At 42.6% G+C, this 21263-nt stretch overlaps 1 protein-coding gene across 3 annotated transcripts in view; it reads right to left on the reverse strand.

The window, feature by feature from the left end:
* The window catches only part of si:ch211-195d17.2 (uncharacterized protein LOC560495 homolog), a 22116-nt gene extending 5398 nt beyond the window's left edge, over positions 1-16718 (reverse strand). Inside the window, exons 1-5 of one of the 3 annotated variants that reach the window (XM_024291521.2) lie at positions 16116-16718; positions 9466-9765; positions 9244-9287; positions 8589-8635; positions 8159-8345 (exon numbers count right to left, since the gene is read on the reverse strand). In XM_024291521.2, the coding sequence (XP_024147289.1) occupies positions 8159-8345; positions 8589-8635; positions 9244-9287; positions 9466-9765; positions 16116-16232 (695 nt within the window). In that variant the 5' untranslated portion in view covers positions 16233-16718. The remainder of the gene's footprint in view (positions 1-8158; positions 8346-8588; positions 8636-9243; positions 9288-9465; positions 9766-16115) is intronic. The other 2 variants (XM_024291519.2, XM_024291518.2) reach the window with 2 other exon arrangements.
* Positions 16719-21263: the final 4545 nt, after the last annotated feature.

The raw sequence follows: 21263 nt of genomic DNA on the forward strand, positions 1-21263 counted from the left end.
ATCTTTCATATGAAGACGCGGGCCGCAAATCATCATCCTGCGGGCCGCAGATGGCCCGCGGGCCGCGAGTTTGAGACCCCTGTTATACACGGTATTTCCCAAATCGCGGCATATGTACGCATTTTACTGAGACTGGGCTGCTAAAAGCACACTCAAGAATCCTTGCTCAGTGCAATCTTTAATGTGCTTCACATGGCTGATGTGTACGTAGCATAAGAGCTGTTTGCGGGATTCAAACAGGTGGAACAGGTATACTTGAAGCTGTAAAACTATTCAGAAATCAGGCCTGTCAGTTCACCTCTGTGTATGACAACAGTGGGTTCCACCTCTAGAAGGAGTCAAATGCAACGCCGTCACATGTTGTGAAAAACTTAAATAGTGGTCATTCAAAAGCAGACAGATATTTTTTGCTGTAAATGCTAACCCTATTCAAAATCAAATGATTCTGAAATGTAGGGGTGTAACGGATCACGGACAATCTGTGGTCCGTACAGATCAGAAACCACACGCGTGTACCGCGGACCACCCCCACCCCCAGACCCTGTGACAGACATCAGGTTTATTTATTTTTAAGAGCTGAATAAAAGTATCGGCACACATATCCAATGACGAGGAGCAACTGTCCTGCACAGGAGAAAGCTGCTCTATAACGCAGTGGTCTCCAACCATCAGGTCACAGACCAGGACCGGTCCATGGACCCCTTGCCACTAATAACTAATAACTAAGAACTAATAAATTATACCAGTTTTTTTGTTTTTAATGAGAAGGAAATCTTTTATTTTGAAAATCAATCGGATTCTCTCAATTAGCTTGAGCGCTAAAAGCAGTCTGGTGACGTGTAACACAAGAAAGATGCATGTGGAACCCAGGGTTGGGCACTGAAGTTATAATTTTCGCGGTTCTACCGAAACCGAAACAAGCTGCTGCAAACGGTGCCGCATTTTGTTGCTTCAAGTTCAATTTCACAAAGGTCGCTGTGTCGCATCCGCCAATCAGGAACTCAGCTTTGGGGCTGTGAAAACGACACACAAAACGTCAACTTTTGACCCAAGCATCATAATGGGACTTGGGAATGAAACTGTGCTGATTTGGGAAGACGTTGGCATTATTTTTTATTACTCAAGTACAGAAATTGGCACTGATTAGGATCAGAAACCAAAGAACTGCTTTGGCACCGAACAGTGACCCTAAAACCATGACACGATCCAAACTGTAAGTTTTGTGATCCGTTACCCCTACTGAAATGCAAACGCATGCATGTACTCGCACTAGGGCTGGGCGATATATCGATTTAATCGATTAATTCAAATTTTATGTTTTACACGATTTATTTTTTTGAAAATCGAGATTTTATTTTCCCGTACTCTGCCCTCTTGGGCTTCCATAGTCCAGCATAAAGTCAGCTCTTGCAGCGCATGAGAGCTGCAGCTAGAAGAGGAGATTATTCAGTGAGACGCTAGCATGCTACATTACTAGCCGCTAATGCGAACAAACTGTGTCGTGTCTACTTATTCTTCTTTTCCTTTCGGCTTTTCCCTTCAGGGGTCACCACAGCGAATCAGTTTCCTCCATCTAAGCCTGTCTTCAGCATCCTCCACTCTAACACCAGCCACCTTCATGTCTTCATTCACTGCATCCATAAACCTCCTCTTTGGTCTTCCTCTAGACCTCTTTCCTGGCAGCTCTAGACTCAGCATCCTTCTACCAATATATTCACTGTCTCTCCTCTGAACATGTCCAAACCATCTCAGTCTGGCCTCTCTGACTTTATCTCCAAAACCTCTAACATGTGCTGTCCCTCTGATGTATTCATTCCTGATCCTATCCATCCTGGTCACTCCCAAAGAGAACCTCAGCATCTTCATCTCTGCTACCTCCAGCTCTGCTTCCTGTCTTTTCTTCAGTCCCACTGTTTCTAGTCCAAACAACATGGCTGGTCTCACCACAGTCTTGTACACCTTTCCTTTCATTTGTGCTGAAACTCTTCTGTCACACATCACACCTGACACTTTTCTCCACCCATTCCAACCTGCTTGCACTCTCCTCTTCACTTCTTTTCCACACTCTCCATTACTCTGTACTGTTGACCCTAAATACTTAAACTCCTCCACCTTCTTTATCTCTTCTCCCTGTAACCTCACTCTTCCACTCTGGTTCCTCTCATTCACACACATGTACTCTGTCTTACTGCGGCTAACCTTCATTCCTCTCCTTTCCAGGGCAAACCTCCACCTCTCTAACTCCACCTCCACCTGTTCCCTGCTCTCACTACAAATCACAATATCATCTGCAAACATCATAGTCCATGGTGATTCCTGTCTAACCTCATCCGTCAGTCTGTCCATCACCATTGCAAACAGGAAGGGGCTCAGAGCTGATCCCTGATGTAATCCCACCTCCACCTTGAACTCCTCTGTCACCCCTACAGCACACCTCACCACTGTCTTACAGCCCTCATACATGTCCTGCACTGCTCGGACATACTTCTCTGTCACTCCAGACTTCCTCATACAATACCATAGTTCCTCTCTGGGCACTCTGTCATAAGCTTTCTCCAGATCTACAAAGACACAGTGGAGCTCTCTCTGACCTTCTCTGTACTTCTCTATCAACATCCTCAAAGCAAATGTTGCATCTGTAGTGCTCTTTCTTGGCATGAAACCATACTGCTGCTCACAAATGTTCACTTCTGCTCTTAGTCTGGCTTCCACTACTCTTTCCCACACCTTCATTGTATGGCTCATCAGCTTTATTCCTCTGTAGTTACCACAACTCTGCACATCTCCCTTATTCTTAAAAATGGGCACCATCACACTTCTCCTCCATTCCTCAGGCATCTTCTCACCACTTAAGATCCTGTTGAACAACCCAGTCAAAAACTCCACTGCCATCTCTCCTAGACACTTCCATACCTCCACAGGTATATCATCAGGACCAAGAGCCTTTCCACTCTTCATCCTCTTCAAAGCCCCTCTCACTTCATCTTTACTAATCTTTCTTACTTCCTGCTCCACAACCGTCACCTCTTCTACTCTTTGTTCTCTCTCATTCTCTTCATTCATCAACTCTTCAAAGTATTCTTTCCATCTTTCCATTACACCACTGACACCTGTCACCACATTACCATTCCTATCCTTGATCACCCTAACCTGCTGCATGTCCTTCCCATCTCGATCTCTCTGCCTTGCTAGTCTGTACAGGTCAGTCTCTAACTCCTTACTACCCAACCTAGCGTACAAGTAGGGCTGCCACAAACGATTATTTCAATAGTCGACTAATCTCCGATTATTTTTTTTCGATTAGTCGACTAATCGGTTCGTGCGGCGACTGGATGTAAAACACACATCTTAACCATCATTATCTTTAAACTTGAGGTCTTTAAGCTATATTTTAACTAAAATAAAGACAATAGTTTATTAATCTTGTAATGAATCATGCAGCTTTTCTCCTTCATTTGTTTCTGGCATTAAGACTTAAATCAAACGAGGTAATATGAATCAACTACAGAAAATTTAATAAAAGCCTGCAATTCTTTTTTTAAAGCTTTAAAACATATATTTAATAAAACATGTACAAAGTATTTCAAAAGCTATTAGCAGATATAAACATACTCACAATATTTGCTCACTGAGGTCCATTTATTAAAGCAAAACACTAATAACATCTTTGAACTCAATATATGCATAAAAAACCTGAGGATGCCCAGATAAACAAAGAAAATAAATAAAAAGGGGGAAATTTCTACTTTAAAAAGGGACAATTAGGGGATGTTAGAATGTACAACAGTACTTTCATTCTTTCACCACCTACATTCACTGCACATGCGCAGAACGATACTTCATATGTTCAGTTTGGGGGAGAACCCATAAATCTGTGTTACTTCTTTAATGTTGTGGTTGTTTTGCTGTTTGTTGTTGTTTTTGTGACTTTAAGTTACATTTAATTGTAATTTAATGCAGCTAATTTAATGCTACACCTGTAAACTTAGCTCTGGACTTTTAGGTGAGCTCCTTCACTTCTGGGACTCGTAGTTTTAAATCGTTCCATAACTCTGCTGCAGATCCGAACCGACACACAGCCTATCTGTCTGCCCGGTGAATGTTTCATTATCCGATCTTTGAACCGATCGCGGCGCGGGATATGAATGAAGCCTTGGACGAGCGGTTCATTTCCAGTGTAAACTCGTTATCCGCGCCGTCCTCGCGGCGTTTGGTTAGAAGAGCGCAGATTATGAAACGTTCACTATGCAGACAGAAGCGCCGTAGACACGGATCTCCTGCAGATCTTCTGGTTCATCTCCAAACAGCGCAGTAATGACAGCCGCGGCAGCGCTAGCTGTGTTAGCACCGATGTTAGTAGGCACTTGGACGTTTTTCCTAATCACCTCATATGTACATTTTTATTGTTTAGGCTGGTAGAGCAGGTGAAATCTTGAATTTTGGTACCTCATTCGCAAAAATCGGTCAAGGAATAACCGAGCAATGGCTAATTAGAGGTCCGGTTAATGGGCCATTTATCACTATAGACAATGCATTACAAGGAGCCCATAAAATATTTACATAACAAAAGGCAGAAAAGCCAATTCACATAGAACATACACTGAAACAGTATTCACACAATAAATTACTACCATCACATTTAGAAGAAGACATAGTGAAAAAAAAAACCCGGAAATACTAGCCAAATTCCCTTTGTTCACATTCCAAAACACTACACGTGGTTCTGTTTACATCGCACTGGCCAATCAGCAAGCAGGAATCGGGTCATGTGACCTCATTGTTGCCGCAGCATTCGATTACAGAATTTCAAGGTGGCTTTTAAATCCGGTTCATCCACCATCAAATCATCAAAAATATACAATAAATAACGTCAAAATGTATCAAGAACATCTTAATCTACCATAGTTTGATATTATTTCGAACGATATTTTCATGAATTTTTGATCCGTTACCGCGGCTACTCGTTCAGCATCGGCTGGTGCTTGGATCGTGTTCAAACTTCAAAATAACCTTCTTTAATACAATAACAACATGCCTGTACCGGACGTTTTAATGCCTGGGGTGTCGGACTATGTGTATTTTGATGTTGAAACTCACCTTCAACTTCGAATCATTAGAAAATCGGCAAAATGTGATGGATTTTCGCTGGGGAAAAAACAGAAAGTTCGGCTGCATTAATGAATTCAAGTAGGCCGCCTGACACGCTGAAATCGTGCAGAACTTGCCCATTTGCGGGTTTTTAAGCATCGATGCGAACCTTCGCTGTGAAATTTTGATGACGTCATCGCGCCATGGGCCGAGAACGCAGGTAAATCGGGACTTGTCCAAATGCCTAACGTTAGCTTAGCTAGACGAAGCTCTCTGTTCAACGTGATCAAACTCAGTCTCAACATGCTTCATCTTCAGGTGATCATTTATCGCCATCGTGCTCTTACGTAACACAAGTTCGGTCTTGCAGAAATTACATTTGACACTTTTTCCTCTTTCATTTTCCTTCCCACATTTTTGAGCTAGCGTGTTGTTATGAGACTACCGAGAACTTCCCGTTACGTCACTGCTGACCGGATTAGCACCACTGCGCATGTGTGACAAAGACAACGGGAGACCCGGCATTAGAACGCGCGTACAGTACTTTTAAGATGAAAACAAGGAGAAAACAAACAAAAGACGACGCTTCGACGACCAAATTATTCGTCGACTATTTTAATAGTCGAATAGTCGTCGATTAGTCGAATAATCGTGGCAGCCCAACGTACAAGTCATCATAAGCTCTTTGTTTGGCCTTTGACACCTCTACTTTCACCTTATGCTGCATCTCCCTGTACTCCTGTCTACTCTCCTCAGTCCTCTCAGTGTCCCACTTCTTCTTAGCTAGTCTCTTACTCCGTATACACTCCTGCACCTCCTCATTCCACCACCAAGTCTCCTTATCAACTCTCTTTCCTGATGACACACCAAGTACACTCCTACCTGTCTCCCTGATCACATTAGCTGTAGTTATCCAGTCATCTGGGAGTACCTCCTGACCACCCAGAGCCTGTTTCAACTGTTTCTTAAAAGTCATGCAACAATCTTCTTTTTTCAGCTTCCACCAGTTTGTCCTCTTCTCTGCCTTTGCCCTCTCTTTCTTCATCTTCTTCACCACCAGAGTCATTCTACACACCACCATCCTGTGCTGTCTGGAAACACTCTCACCAACCACTACTTTACAGTCACTGATCTCCTTCAGATTACACCGTCTACACAAGATGTAGTCTATCTGTGTGCTTCTACCTCCGCTCTTATAGGTCACTCTATGTTCCTGTCTCTTCTCAAAGAATGTATTCACTATCGCCATTTCCATCTTTTTTGCAAAATCAACCACCATCTGTCCTTCTACATTCCTCTCCTGGATACCAAACCTGCCCATCACCTCCTCATCACCTCGGTTTCCTGCACCAACATGACCATTGAAATCTGCACCAATGACAACTCTCTCATTTCCAGGGATGCTCATCATCACTTCATCAAGATCCAACCAGAACTTCTCCTTCTCTTCCAGCTCACATCCTACCTGTGGGGCATACCCACTAACAACATTGAACATGACACCCTCCATTTCTATCTTCAGACTCATCACTCTATCTGACACTCTTTTTACCTCCACAACACTCCTAACAAACTCCTCCTTTAGGATAACTCCTACTCCATTTCTCTTCCCATCTCCACCATGATAGAACAACTTGAACCCTGCTCCTAAACTTCTAGCCTTGCTACCTTTCCACCTAGTCTCCTGGACACACAGTATGTCTACCTTTGTCCTCTGCATCATGTCCACTAACTCTCTACCCTTTCCTGTTATAGTTCCAACATTCAAAGTCCCAATTCTCAGTCCAACACTAGTGACTTTCCTCTTCTCTCTCTCCCTACAAACCCGCCTTCCTCCTCTCCTTTTTAACAAACTGTGTCGTGTGTCGTCTATAAATGTAAACACAGAGGATCGGTTTAAAGTCGGTTGTTTTCACGGAGCGGACTTTAAGACGTGGCAGATAAATACAACAACATGAATTCATAGAACATTTATAAGAACTGTATTTTATAAATATAATAACAGGGATGAATCCACTATTAACTTTATTGGTAGTCTCTCTGCAGCATTAGAGAGCTGCATCTTTACTGTCAGTGATATCATGGGAAATATTCAAAACATTGAAATGCTTTTAAGGTATTTTTGTTATGATTAATATAAATATGAATCCTCTGGAGAAAGAATTAAGAGAAGAGCACTTTACGTCAATCTACCCCCTTTGCGAAATCTGTTCTTGTTTTTCTGCATGTTTTGAATTTACAGGTAGAAGATGATAAAGACATATTCATACTATTTATGCTATTTTCATTTTCTTTAAAAAATTATAGAAAATACAAAATGTCTTCATCAGGTTTAGGCAATAGGTGACTGACAGTTCTCCTCTTAGGGTGTAAAGGAGTCTTTTTAGCTTTGCTAAAGAGAAAAACAACTCATTTGTGATAGAAAATAAAACTCTTCATAGAAATATTCATAGAAAACCAGAGAGCAAAGACTAATTACAGATTTAAGGAGTTCCTTAGGAAAAAGTGTTTTTTATCTGAGGTTTTTATGTTGTGACTTCCTTTCCGTTTGCATTCAACATATTTTTTAAATTAAAACACATGAAAATGTCTTATTAAAAATAATCATTTGTCCATTTAAAAACTATGTTTAGAATTTTTTATTGAATCAAAAACTAGATTTTGGTCACTGGTTGTAACTTCAAACTTGGAGAATCAAACCACGAACAGCAACATCAGTTTGAAGGCTTTTGCCAATGAAAGTGCTCTGCCAAATGATTATTTTATTTCTCTTTATAGGATGCTTAAGCTAGCAGTAGCTCAGAAAAAATCTGGTGCATTGTTCTATAAACATCTTTACAGCTTGTATTTAGTTGCATTTTCTCTTTGAAACAATTCCAAAAGACATGTTAAAATAAAATAGTTTTTGTCATTTGCAATCTTTGTTAAAAAAATAAAAGGAGGGAGGAAAAGAAAATCGATTTAAACAGAAAATCGAATAAAAAAATAAAATAAAAAAATGAGATTTTTTATTTGGCCATATCGCCCAGCTCTAACTCACGCACACAAGCCGCATGAGATATTTACTCACATCCACTTGAACTTGTTAGCAGACTGCCTCTCAATCAGGTTTATGCCTTCAAGCACATTGGTGATGTCATAGACACGCCGCCGCCGTGTGTTCAGGCTGATGGTGACGTCCCTCAAATCCAACGCACCATCCGGTGTGTTCTGAAGCAAATCCAGGAAACGCTGTGCCAGCAGTCCCAGAGAAACATCTGACAGACGCAGGAGAAAAACACAGAGTGAACCTGGTTACACAGGTTGTTCAGAAGAAGCTTCACCATCATGAAACATCTAAAACAAAGTGATGTGTTGCCAGCTACAGTTTTTTCATTTCTGCTGTTATAGCCCTGCTCACCTCTCTGTATCCTACAAGCATGTGAATTGACTCAGGCCCCATCTACCTGGGTCACATCAAACATAATGAGAACAAACAGAAAGAAGAGGGCATCACGTACCCTCTCTGGAGGACATCTTGGTTTGACTGGCATTCTGCTGCATTCTGCTGTTAGAGACAGAAACATTTCACCTTAGCATCTCAAAGCCCTCTCCTCCCACCCACCCGTTCAAGAATTTCAGTTTTCATATCTATTTTCAAACATATTCTAACATTTTCTGATCATCTTGGTTGTGCGTGATTGTATGAGGGTTAGTCTAAGGCTCGATCCGAATCCTCCCCTTCTTCCTTCCCCTTAGCCCTCCCCCTTCGTCCATCCCTCCGTGCTTGCTCCAAACGGAGGGAAATTAAAATATAGTGTCTAATATTTTGGACGTGACTTTCGTTCAATGACGTCATCATCATCACGGGTCTGCTAGAGCTTCCAGCGCTCGAATAAACATAACAGCGGTTTTATAACTTTAAAAAGGTCACACTACACCATAAAATCATTACGTGGTTCAGAGAACACCAAAGGGAAGAAAAGAGCTTCTCAGCGGAACACGGTTTACTCTCGCAATAGCAGACGTTTGGATCTCTCTGTTTGGAGAGTGAAATTTAAAAAATAATAATCTGGAGACGACTTTGACTTCAACTGCCACTTCAAATCAAGGGGAGGGCTAAGGGGAAGGGAGAAGGGGATTCGGATCAGGCCTATGTGTGAGTGTGTGTTTTACCTGGCTGTCTTGGCCTCTGAAGTCACTTTACCACCTGATTCATGCTGTTGAGAAAACAGAACAAGATTTGTACAGTTATTTTTTTTTTAAGTCAACTAATGAATTCCCCTTTAAGTGTAACTTTAAGAGGGGTGTTTCCTGCAGAGCTGTAAAATGGAGATGAAGCCTATTCAACTCCACTTTGTGGGTGACAGCAAATGACACACAGGGAGCAGAAGTCACCTGATCTGCAGCAGGAAGGGCTTCTGGGATGGAAATCTTAGATTTGAAGGGAATGACATCTCCATCTCCACCTTCACCCTCACAGTCATCGCCTCCAGCAGCCCACGGATCGTCATCCTCAGAGGACTCAGCTCCCCAGGGGCTGATCAGGGGCCCATCCAGGCAGTGGGGCATGATGGGGATGGCTTCCTTGCTGACTCCATTGTTGGAAATGTCCTCTGGCAGGAAGTGGTCCTCACAGATCAAGTGCTGCTCTGAGGAATCCTGCTTCTCTGTTTCCCTCAGAGCTGCCAGCCACACCTGCACAAGCCAGAGTCGTACTGCTTCACCTCAAATCCCACAGCAATGTGGTTGACACTTCCTATTGTGATAATGTCCCTGCTATGTTCATTGGAACAATTTCCTACAAAACTGAGTCAAAACATTTACCGTGTCTTCCTGAAAAACTCACCATGATGGTGAAACCAGGAAGCTTTTATTGTCTCTCATTTACGTTTAGGCCAGACAAAACTGAGATCCATCCATCAAAGACTGACTCAAACGTCCCAGCTGCAGCCATGGAAGCTTTTGTTTGTCACTGTGACATTTTAAGAGCGTTTCTTCCACAGTGAAACCTTCAAGTTCAGGCGGCTTTCTCTCTGGCCAGTTATGGAGATTTTCACAAGAAACCACAGAAGCAAATGATTCATAATTTTCCCTAATTTTTTTAACACCAGAGGTCTTTTGTCAGAGTGGCAGTTTGATGGCTGCCTCTTGCATGCAGCGGTTTTAGGTACAGGCAGTACAGGCAGCTGCTCCAGGCGCCAATTCAAAGGGGGGGCCGGCACAGCACTGGGAGAAAAAAGTGTCTGTGCAGCTATGGTTTTCTATTACCGGTGATATATCACAATCTTTTGAACGGCCTGAAACCCGCGAATTGGTTTCCCCTGTAGATGCAGCTGTCAGATAAGAAAGGAGCCGGACAGGTGTGAGGAAAGAGGGAGGGGTGGAAGGGTCAGTTCAGCTGCAGGTCTGTCCCAAATTGAGATTACGAAAGGGGAAGGAGGGCGGGGTCTACTTTATATATTGTTTTTTTAAGTCAGTCATAACATGACATTCTATAACCCATGTCTCAATACAGGCGGACCTCTAAATTAACACCCGCCAAACGTGGGTTAAACTTTTTTTTGGCGGTCAGAAAAACTCTTTGACTTTGACAGGTGAGTCTCTGTTCTTCATCTCTGAGGCTCAAACACAACATGATGGAGTCTGCTTCTCCCCCACTGTTGGTCACCACAAACATCAATTTTAGAGTTGATTCAAAACATTTAATCCTGACCTTACTGCGCTGATTTAATGGATTTAATTGTCACATTCACTGTGCACGAGGTGCGTTCAGGGCTGCATGGAATTTCAGCACTTATGCGCTTTCATTAAGAGCTCGCTATTGCTGCATTCAGGTGTGATGGGAATTTCTAGCATTTGCTCACACTGACCCCAGCAACACAAACACACTCGTTTGGTGATCCATTTCATTGTGACTCACAACTACAACACTGATCTGTGTTACACACAATTATGCAAAAATGTTGCACATATTTCTATATCAGAATCAGAAACAACTTTATTGCCAAGTACGATTTAACACATATGAATAATTTGTCTTGGTGAAGATGGTGCCTACATCAATAAATAAAAACACCATTAAGTAAAAACAGAAAAGGATATTACAACATAAGTCTATATATATATATATATATATATATACATATACATACAATTTGCAACTGCAGTTAAATGCATGAAAAAAAAAAAAAAAAAACAAAAAAAAACAGTGTAGGTTAAAAAAGGATCCAGACAGTCACTAATGCTACGCATGAGGTGGATCTGTCCAATATGACAGTCAGAGGGGGGCAGCGAGAAGTGTTGGGAGGTTCCGGGACTTATTGATAAGGTGGAAAAAAACTGTGCTTGTGGCATGAGGTTCTGGTGGTGATGGACTGCAGCCTCCTGGCAGAGGGGAGTGGCTTAAATAGTCCATGTCCAGGGTGGGAGGGGTCAGCCACAATCTTTCCTGCACGCCTCAGGGTCCTAGGGGTGTAAAGGTCCTGAAGAGATGGTAGATTACAGCCGATCACCTTCTCTGCAGACCGGATGAGCCGCTGCAGCCTGCTCTTGTCTTTGGCAGTGGCAGCAGCGTACCAGATGGTGATGGAGGAGGTGAGGATGGACTCAATGATGACCGTGTAGAACTGCACCATCATTGCCTTTGGCAGACCAAATTTCTGCAGCTGCCTCAGAAAGAGCATCCTCTGCTGAGCTTTCTTAATAAGGAAACTGATGTTCAGTGATGGGATCAGCCCCAGGCTCCTCAAGTCCTGCGCAGACGAACTGTGTGGAGTTATGGAGCACGTCTTCAACCTGAGCTTCAAGCTGGGGGTTGTGAGAGCCCAGAACTGTATGTCGGACCTGGTCACCAGCAGCACAGGTGTCCCTCAGGGAACTGTCCTTTCCCCCTTCCTCTTCACCCTCTACACGGCTGACTTCACACACAACACGGACGGCTGCGTGCTGCAGAAGTTCTCTGACGACATTGTGATGATTGGTCTCATCAGGGACGACAACGACGTGGAGTACAGAGGACTGACGCTGTGGACTGGGGTCAGCTAAACCACCTCCTGATCAACGCAGGGAAAACCAAGGAGATGGTGGTTGACTTCCGCAAGCACTCTGCTACCCCTCCACCGGTGAACATCCAGGGAATGGAAATTGAGCAGGTGGACTCCTACAAGTACCTGGGTGTTCACCTCAACAACAAACTGGACTGGACTCACAACACAGACGCACTGTACAGGAAGGGTCAGAGCAGGCTCTACCTCCTGAGGAGACTGCGGTCCTTTGGAGTGAGAGGGCCACTCCTGAAGACCTTCTACGACTCTGTGGTGTCATCAGTCATCCTGTACGGTGTGGTCTGCTGGAACAGCAGCATCACAGAGAGGGACAGGAAGAAGCTGGACAGTCATCAGGAAGTCCAGCTCTGTCCTGGGCTGCTCACTGGACTCAGTGCGGGAGGTGGGTGACAGGAGGGTCCTGCAGAGACTGACGTTGATGCTGGACAATGAGTCCCATCCCATGCAGGACACTGTCTGCCCTGGAGAGCAGCTTCAGTGGCAGGCTGCTCCACCCTCGGTGTGTGAAGGAGAGATTCAGGAGATCTTACCTTTCTGCGGCTGTCAGACTGTACAACCAACTATTCTGATCACCATGTGCAATATCCGTAACTCTGTACAACACAATTTATTACCTTTATTACCCTTAATTATTGACCACTTGACTGTCCAATAGCTGTATATACCTGTACATACCTACCTACACTTAACTGTGCAATAACTGTCAATATGCTATATTTCACTGATTATTCTCTGTATATTGCATCTTACTGCTTAGCTCTTTTTATAATTTAAGGGTATCTCATCGTCTTAGCTCTTTATAATGTATATTTTATTTTTATCCTCTCTTACCTATTCCTGTACCTGTGCTGTTGCATATTGCAATTTCCCCATTGTGGGACTAATAAAGGTTTTCTTAATCTTAATCTTATACAAGTTTCTTTTACCCAGAAATTCATGCAGCTTTTCTTTTGGTAAATTATTAAATATTTGTTTTTTAAGGGAACAGTCAATATTGTCTGATTTCCACAACAACATATTTTCAATATAAGTAAAAATAGAATGAATGTGCTTTTACTGATAAGTTTCTAAAAGTGTGATTGCAAGATTGCTAAATCCAGCATTTCAACTGTTCATTAACCTGAACAGTGTTTCCAAAGTGAGGGAAAAACAAACCAATTCTTCCCAGAAACATTCCAGTGTGATGACAAGATAAATAAGGCTTACATGACAGTCAGCGCTGCAGCTCAAGTTTTCTCAAAAGCAAAAGCAAATGAGTATTTCCCTGCTAATCGCTGCGACATTGACCTTTATTCAGAGCCTTGTACATCACTCTGATCCATCAGGTCTCTGAACTAGAATCTATAGCTGTGAAGTTCAGCAGAACTTCTGCTCGCTTTACCGACAGCATTTTGATGGAGGCTCCATGCATGACCCTCTGCAGCTCCACTGCTTCACTCGTTCTTATCTGAGCCGCTATGAAGCTCCGCAATCCTCGTTTTTAGATGATACTGGCAGCAACGTGGCTCAGAGTTTCGGTTTAGTACACATTCGAAGCAGAAACTTAGTAGTAAATGTCTCATAACAACCAAAACCGCGAGGCTGACGGAACATTTGACAGAGCTTGTTGTTGTTTTGGTCGCGGTGTAGAGCTGCTCAAAGAAGCTCAGAGCTCTGCTGCCAACTGGTGGACGCTCACAAATAAATAAATAAATATCGCGATGGCAACATTTTAAATCGATGCAAGTATCGCCAAAGGAAATATTGCGATTTATCACCAAATCAATTTTTTCCCTACACCCCTAATACATTATGTGCATAAGTACAAAAATTACTAAATTAAAAAAAACAAAATACAATTTACACATGAAAAAAATCAAAAAATTACAACAGCTTGAAACTAATTGCACCTGCAAATCTTTAAAAATCACTCACAAATCACCTCTTATGCACACACAAAACCTCAGTTACACACGAATCTGTCGTGAGACTTATTTTACGTCTCACGGGTTCGTCTGTGAGTGATGCTTTTAAATGCTACTAGACTGCTCGTTCATCAGTTTTCTTATTAACTGTTTTAAACTTAGACTGTAAATAATGTCTGGTGAAACTTGACATCGACTTGCTTAAACAGATATTCCCGATAATTGATATAAAAAATACCCTAATAAGCTTTTTCAAAACACTTATCACTTTAAAAATAACATTATTTTCCAGAAAAGAGCACTTTTTCACTGCAGCAGCTTCCCTGAAAGCACCTCTGACTCGGGGCTGTCCCGAGCGCTGGTCACCAGTCACGGAGAAAGCAGGCGGTGCTGGACCCTTCTAAACTCCTGCAGATTGTAGTTGGCCAGTGGGCTGATTGGGTTTCTCTGCCCTGTGGTTGTTTAGCCGCTGATCTCCCCGTGAGGCTCTGCGGGGAGACCGGACCAGAGAGCCTCCCCCCCCTCCCCCCACGCAACCGCCTGTTCGAAGCTGGCTTTTATAAAGTCAATGCACAGAGTTCTGGACGTGAAACATGACGATCGCAGGCAGCACCGGCCCGCTTCAATCTGCGGGAGTTTAGAAAGGTCCGGCGCCGCCTTGTGACCCTGTGACCAGCGCTCAGGACAGAACTCTGTGTCGGAGGAGCTGTCAGGGAGCTGCTGCACATCGGGAATGCTCTTTTTTGGAAAATATTTTTATTTTTAAATGCTTATTTAGACTTATGTTAATTATCGGGAATATCTGTTTAAAAGAAGGAAAATGTCAAGTTTCACCAGATAAGACAATTAAAGTTTAAAACGGCTGATAAGAAAACTCTGATGACCGAGCATTCTAGTAGTATTTAAACGCATCACTCACAATGAATCACTGAGGCCTGAAATAAGTCTCACAACAGATTTGTGCGTAACTGGGGTTTTGTGTGTCTAAGAGGTCATTCCTGCGTCATTTTTTTAAGATTTGCGTGTGTAATTGGTTTAAAGCTGTTGTAATTTTAATTTGTGCATGTGTGAATTGAATTTTTTCTTTTACTTATGCACAAAACGTATTTTATGAGTTACACAAATCAGAGTGAGTCTATTTTCTCTCCATATGGACTCATTCGGAGGACTTTGCGTAAAGCTAAGGCAGTGACTGCGGTGAAGTTAGTTTTAGGTTAGATATTCGACAGACATTCGCTCTGTTCATATTTAGGGACCGTCAACAAATGACAGAATGTTTCTTCAATAAATCTTAAGAGTATTGGACCAAATCAAACCAAAACCCTTTAGAATAATAAAACTGATTAAGAACTGTCTAGAACATCAGTTTACATTAGCTTTGGCGTTTTATTCTAATTTTAGAATTTTGGTCAAAATTAGAAAAAGCATCAAAAGCTAATGTAAACTGCTGTAATAGATAGTTCTTAGTCAATTATAATATTCTGATTTGAACTGATATGGTCAAATAACATAAATGCTATTGCAGAAAAATGTGAAAATGTTCATTAAAAATTGACAAAAATTAAATAAAGCATCAAAAGCTAATGTAACCTGCTGTTCTAGATAGTTCTTAATCAGTTTTATTATTCTAAAGGGTTTTGGTTTGATCTGGTCCAATACTCTAAGAGCTATTATAGAAACATTCTGTCATTTGTTGACGGTCCCTAAATATGAACAGAGCGAATGTCTGTCGAATATCCAACCTAAAACTAACTTCACCGCAGAGAGGCAGTGATGCCTCTGTAGACCAAATGTAATCAAACATCATTTAAATTAATGTGTGGTGCTGACTGTGTCCGCGTGAGAACACGTTGTGGGCTAGTCTGAGACTCAAGTTAGAAATGCTTTTGTCCCTTGAACACTGTAAGAACTAAACTATTATGGGTCATTGAGGATAAATCTGCACAAAAGCGGCCAGACCTCGGTCCACCCCCGGGGTCAGCAGAGGTTCGTCTACTGGTTCCGGGCAGAAACCGAACCCAAAGACGCGGTAAAGAGCAGCAGAGTTGAGAGCAGTGTTCTGAAGCGGAGCTCCCACCTTCACGCGCGCGGGGTCTTTGGGGAAGTGGAAGAACCGTTTCCTGGTCCGGTTGAAGGCCCCCCTGCTGCCGGCCACCATGCGGTTCGGACACCCGGACACGACGCACTTCACCATGCCGACCGTGACTGCTCACCAAACCGAGCAGGGAGAACCGCTCGCTGAACAAGTCCGAGCCGACCGCCCCTGGAGTTTGTTTATGTCACACGGGGCATGCGCACCGAGCACACGAGCTGGATTGAACCGGAAGTAGAATAAAGGTTGCAGCGGAGTTCGACAGCGCCCCCTCCCTTCTGGTTTTTCTTTTTTTTATGGAATATTTCAAAGATACAATACAAAAAAAGTGGCATTATAAAAAATACAGAACAAGAACACAATGGAGTCAAATAAAAGTCACGTTGTTCACTCATGGGTTGCAAATCTTAACGGTTGAAAACAAGAATATGAATAACACATTTTTAACATATTACAGATAAAGAATAACCAGATCAAGAATTCACAGATACAAATAAAACAAATAAATAATTCAAAGAGAAAAAAAAAGAAATAGAAAATATGAGAGTTAAATTAGGTAACCAGTTCTAATGATCCACAGATGCTAAACGTTTTTTGAGCTTTTGTATTATTTGCAGCAGAAATTAATCTTAATTATTGCTGCAGTTCCAGTTTTAGTAAGAAAATTTTATTTTTTTCATTAGTAAATTTACTTTTGTGAATATGAAATTTAGCCATGAATAAAACCATATTTATAAAAAAGTAAGCATCACGATCTCTGTGTTCAAATTTATGAAAACCAAATAATATTTTTTTTTTTTAAAGTTGAAAATCAGTAAAAATAGATTCTGTTATATATCTTCGGATGTCTTTCCAGGGGCTGCACGGTGGCGCAGTGATTAGCGCTCTCGCCTCACAGCAAGAAGGCCCCGGTTCAGATCCCGGCTGGGACCTTTCTGTGTGGAGTTTGCATGTTCTCCCCGCTCATGCGTGGGTTTTCACCGGGGACTCCGGCTTCCTCCCACCGTCCAAAATCATGCTTCATAGGTTGATTGGTGACTCTAAATTGCCCCTAGGTGTGAATGTGTGTGTGATTGAGGCCCTGCGACGGACTGGCGACCTGTCCAGGGTGTACCCCGCCTTCGCCCATCAGTAGCCGGGATGGGCTCCGGCACCCCGCGACCCCGAAAGGGAAGAAGTGGTCAAGAAGATGGATGGATGGATGTCTTTCCAGAATTTGTAAGTGAATTCACAGGTTCAAAATAAAATAGGATGTTTCAGGTTGCTTCTGGCAGAAAGTACAACTGGTGTTCAAGTCAACTTTAAATTTAGATAAGTAGTGTTTGGTGGGATGGAATCTGTGTATTAGTTTAAAAGAGACTTCTTTGACTTTGTTTGTCAAGAAGAATGTTTGTGGTAAAGACTAGACAATAAAAAGTAGCTGATGGAACAGAAATAAGATTTTGGATTCAAATGTTTAGCAGAAGAGCAGCAGAAGCGACCTGAAGAAGATTATAGTATATCAGGAGGGTTAAGAGTCAAAGGAGAAGCGTTACAGGAACCCCTGAATAACATGCAAAGCCCAGATGGTACGGCATCAAGCACCACTGCAAATTCTTTGGGGGTTATTGGTATTTTATACAGCATAATAAATTCTGAGTAATTGTATAATAGCCCAGGTTCTTTGAATAGTTTTGTTTTTATAAATGATATTATAGTAATTCCTAATATATGAGCTCTGTGGAGAGAAGTTGTGTTTGTAAATCAAAGTCCAAGCTAAGAGAACCTGTTGATGGAAATGTGAAAGTTTTAAAGGGATTTTTCGAATACTATAATTGCAGCACAGCAGAAAGTTAAGGCCACCTGACTTTGAAAATACAAAATGTGGAATAAAGTTCCAGATAGATGTGGGGTTATTTAAATATTTCTTAATCCAGATTACTTTAAGAGTATTATTAAGCGCACTAAAATCAATTAAATTTAAGACACCTTTATCACAGGAATTCAGAGTAACAGACTTTCAGAGATAGTGAGTTTTATTTCTCCATAGAGAAATATCACATTTTATTAATTGCATTGCAGACTGTGTTTTCAACATGTAAAGATTAAGCAGCATAAGTCAAAAAAGAGATCCCTTCTGCCTTTGAAAGCAGATTTCTACCGACACAAATGAAACGGCACCATAAACCAAAAAAAAATGTAACCTCTTAGTTCAGATGAGTCCCGTAAATCACAATCAACCTCTTTGCAATAGATCAAGACCCATGATATATTAAGAAAAATTCAAATTATGTGTAGTAGAGATAAGTGAAAAGAAGAAGAAGAAGAAAAAAAGAAAATCTTCAAATAATAAAATGGATTTCAGTAGTTGGGTTACAAAGTTAATTTAGGTTCAAAGTAGAGAAGAAAGGCTGCCATGTTGTGTAATAGTTTTCAATCGATCCATTGATTGTTTGTCTCAAATGTTCAAGCTTCAAATGGGACATGACTTCTTCCACCCATTGTTTAAATGATGGAGGGGCAGCTTTCTTCCAGTTGAATAATATTAGGCGTCTTGCCATCAATGTCATGAAGGCTATAGCATTCCTTTGATAGGATGTCACAGAAATATCCAAAGGGACACCCCAAAATAGAGCAGTGACAGGATTTTCTCCAATATTCTTTTTACAAACAAAAGACATGGTTTTAAATATGTTTTTCCCAAAAATCTTTAAGCAGGGTGCACATCCAAAACATGTGACTCAGATTGGCTGGAATGAGACCACACCAAGAGCAGGAAGGGTCAGCAGACGGATATATTTTTGCTAGTTTATTTGGGGACAGATGAAACCTGTGCAACATGTTAAACTCTAGTAGACCATGTCTAATACATATAGAAATGGTAAATGGCGTATACTTGTATAGCGCCTTTTACCCTCCTTCGAGGGCCCAAAGCGCTTCACAGTCACAGACCCATTCACCCATCCACACTCACATTCACACACTGGTGGTGGCTCCACTGCTGAACACTGGCGCCAACCTCCCACCAGAGCCAATTCGGGGTTCCGTGTCTTGCCCAAGGAGACTTTGACACATGGGCGGGCAAGGCGGGAGTTGAACCTGCTCACTTCTGATCAGGAGTCGACCGCCCTACCACTGCACCACGGCCGCCCATAGAAGATGAATGAATCCTTGAAATTGCCATTTGCCAAGTTTTATCAGTTAATTGTTCACCCAGTTCCTGTTCCCATTTGATCTTTAGATGACTTAGTGATGGAGTTGATACATTTTGGATTTTGCTGTAAATTAATGACACCTGGCCTTTATCAGACGGATCCAAGTCCAGACAATTGTCAAGCTATGTTTCTGGAGGCAAAATTAAAGAGAAAGATGTCCTAATGAAGCTGCAAATTTGAAGATACTTAAAAAAAATCTGACTGTGGAATGTCAAAATAATTTTTAAGCTGCTCAAATGAAATAAATGCACCATGCTTAAAAAAATGCTTCACACATCTTAGTCCTTTCCCATGCCATTGTTGGAAAGACGGGTTCGTTAAGGACAGTGTAAAGTGAACATTGTTTTGAATTGGAGCTGCAATTAGTGGATCTTTGAGTTTGAAATGTCTTCTGAACTGAAACCATATTTTAAAGCTCCCTGGACCACCTTATTATTTGTTCAAAGTTGTTTGCTCAGGGGAAGTGGTTTACACAACAAAGAACTAAGTGAAAATGGATTCCAGGAAAACTGTTCAAGGTGAACCCAAGATGAAGATTCAGTCTCTGATGCATCCCTAATCCAAAATAGCACCTTATGAATATTTGCCAGTCTCCTGGGCTCAGCGGCCTCCTCTCCACGCCGGGAGTGGGATCCCCGAGATTTAAGATCTAGCAGGGGATCAAACTACATCTGAGACTGGGGGTGTCCAGGTCTCGGTGGTGCAGGTTCTGGTCCTTGCTCTTGAGAACTAGTCCTCTCCAAAACTCCATCAGTGGGTGTTCCTGGTCGGGCCTAGTTTACATCACTCGTCCGGGGCCTCTGTTTCTCTTGGGTGTCCCTCTCCTCGGCGGGGGTGGGAAGCCCCTGCCTTGCTCCCCCCCTGGACCTTTAGCAGCGGGGCCGGGCGGTTGTCTGGAGCATGGGGGTGGGTCGCCCTTGGGGGACCCTGGCTTGCACCTGGGGTGGGGCGGGGGGATGCTCGGCGCTGCTGCGTGGTAGTGGGCTGCTCTTCTGGGGTTGGGGGGCTCTCCGGGGGTAGGGCCTTGCGTTGGCCCTCCTGCCGCGGTGGGGGCTGCTCTTCTGGCTGGGCTGGGGCCTGTGCTCTCTGTGTTCCTGTGCCTTACCGCTCTCGGGTGTGGGGAGGCCTCTGCGGCGGTCCCGCGGGCCTTGGTCTGGGTGTTTGGCGGGATTGCCCGGTGGGTGGTCTCTCTCCGCAGCTCGATGGCGGTTCTGTACCATGTGACATCCACACATCATTTCCCCACTGTGACCTCCAGAAAGATTTGACTTGCTCAACTGAGTGGATAAAACAAAAATCCGTGTTAAACTGCCTTCAAAACAAAAAAATGGCTTTACGTTTAACATTGTTTCTTAGACCTGAAAGACTCAGAAAGCAGCTGGATGGCTCAGTGGGTTTAGTGTAGGGCTGGCACGCAGGAGTGTTAGAAAATATTTTTGTGGGGGTGCAGTGAGTCTAGCCACAATAATATGCAAAAGTCTGCTCAAACTAGTTCTAACCACTTTTTAAGCTTCAGCTGCTTATTCCCTCATCCTGCATGTCTCCGCTGAAGGACAACTCCTGAGATAAACACTGACGGTCAGAACTTGTGCTCAAAATCAAGGCCTTTTTCCTCTGCTCAGTAACTTTCCATCTCCAAATATGGTGTTGTTCCTGTTTTCTATGCAAAGTTAATAAAAGCCTATTGTACATTGTGGGGCGGTGGGCAGTTGGACGAAGACAGGCTGTTAACCTGTTCTCTCTTCTCCACCGCCTCCCTTTTGCAAAAGAGTGTTTTGAAGTTGAACTGACTGGTTCGTGTTTTTATTCATCTTGAAGAGAGTCTTACATTTTTATTCCTGACAAGGAGCACTGGGTTCAATCCCTGGATTGTACACTGATCTCATCAGGATTGGGTCCTTAGGCAAGACCTTGATGCTGCTGCCTAACTGGGTCCCTG

This window comes from Oryzias melastigma, linkage group LG24 (genome assembly GCF_002922805.2).
Source record: "Oryzias melastigma strain HK-1 linkage group LG24, ASM292280v2, whole genome shotgun sequence".
Taxonomy (NCBI): Eukaryota; Metazoa; Chordata; class Actinopteri; order Beloniformes; family Adrianichthyidae; genus Oryzias; species Oryzias melastigma.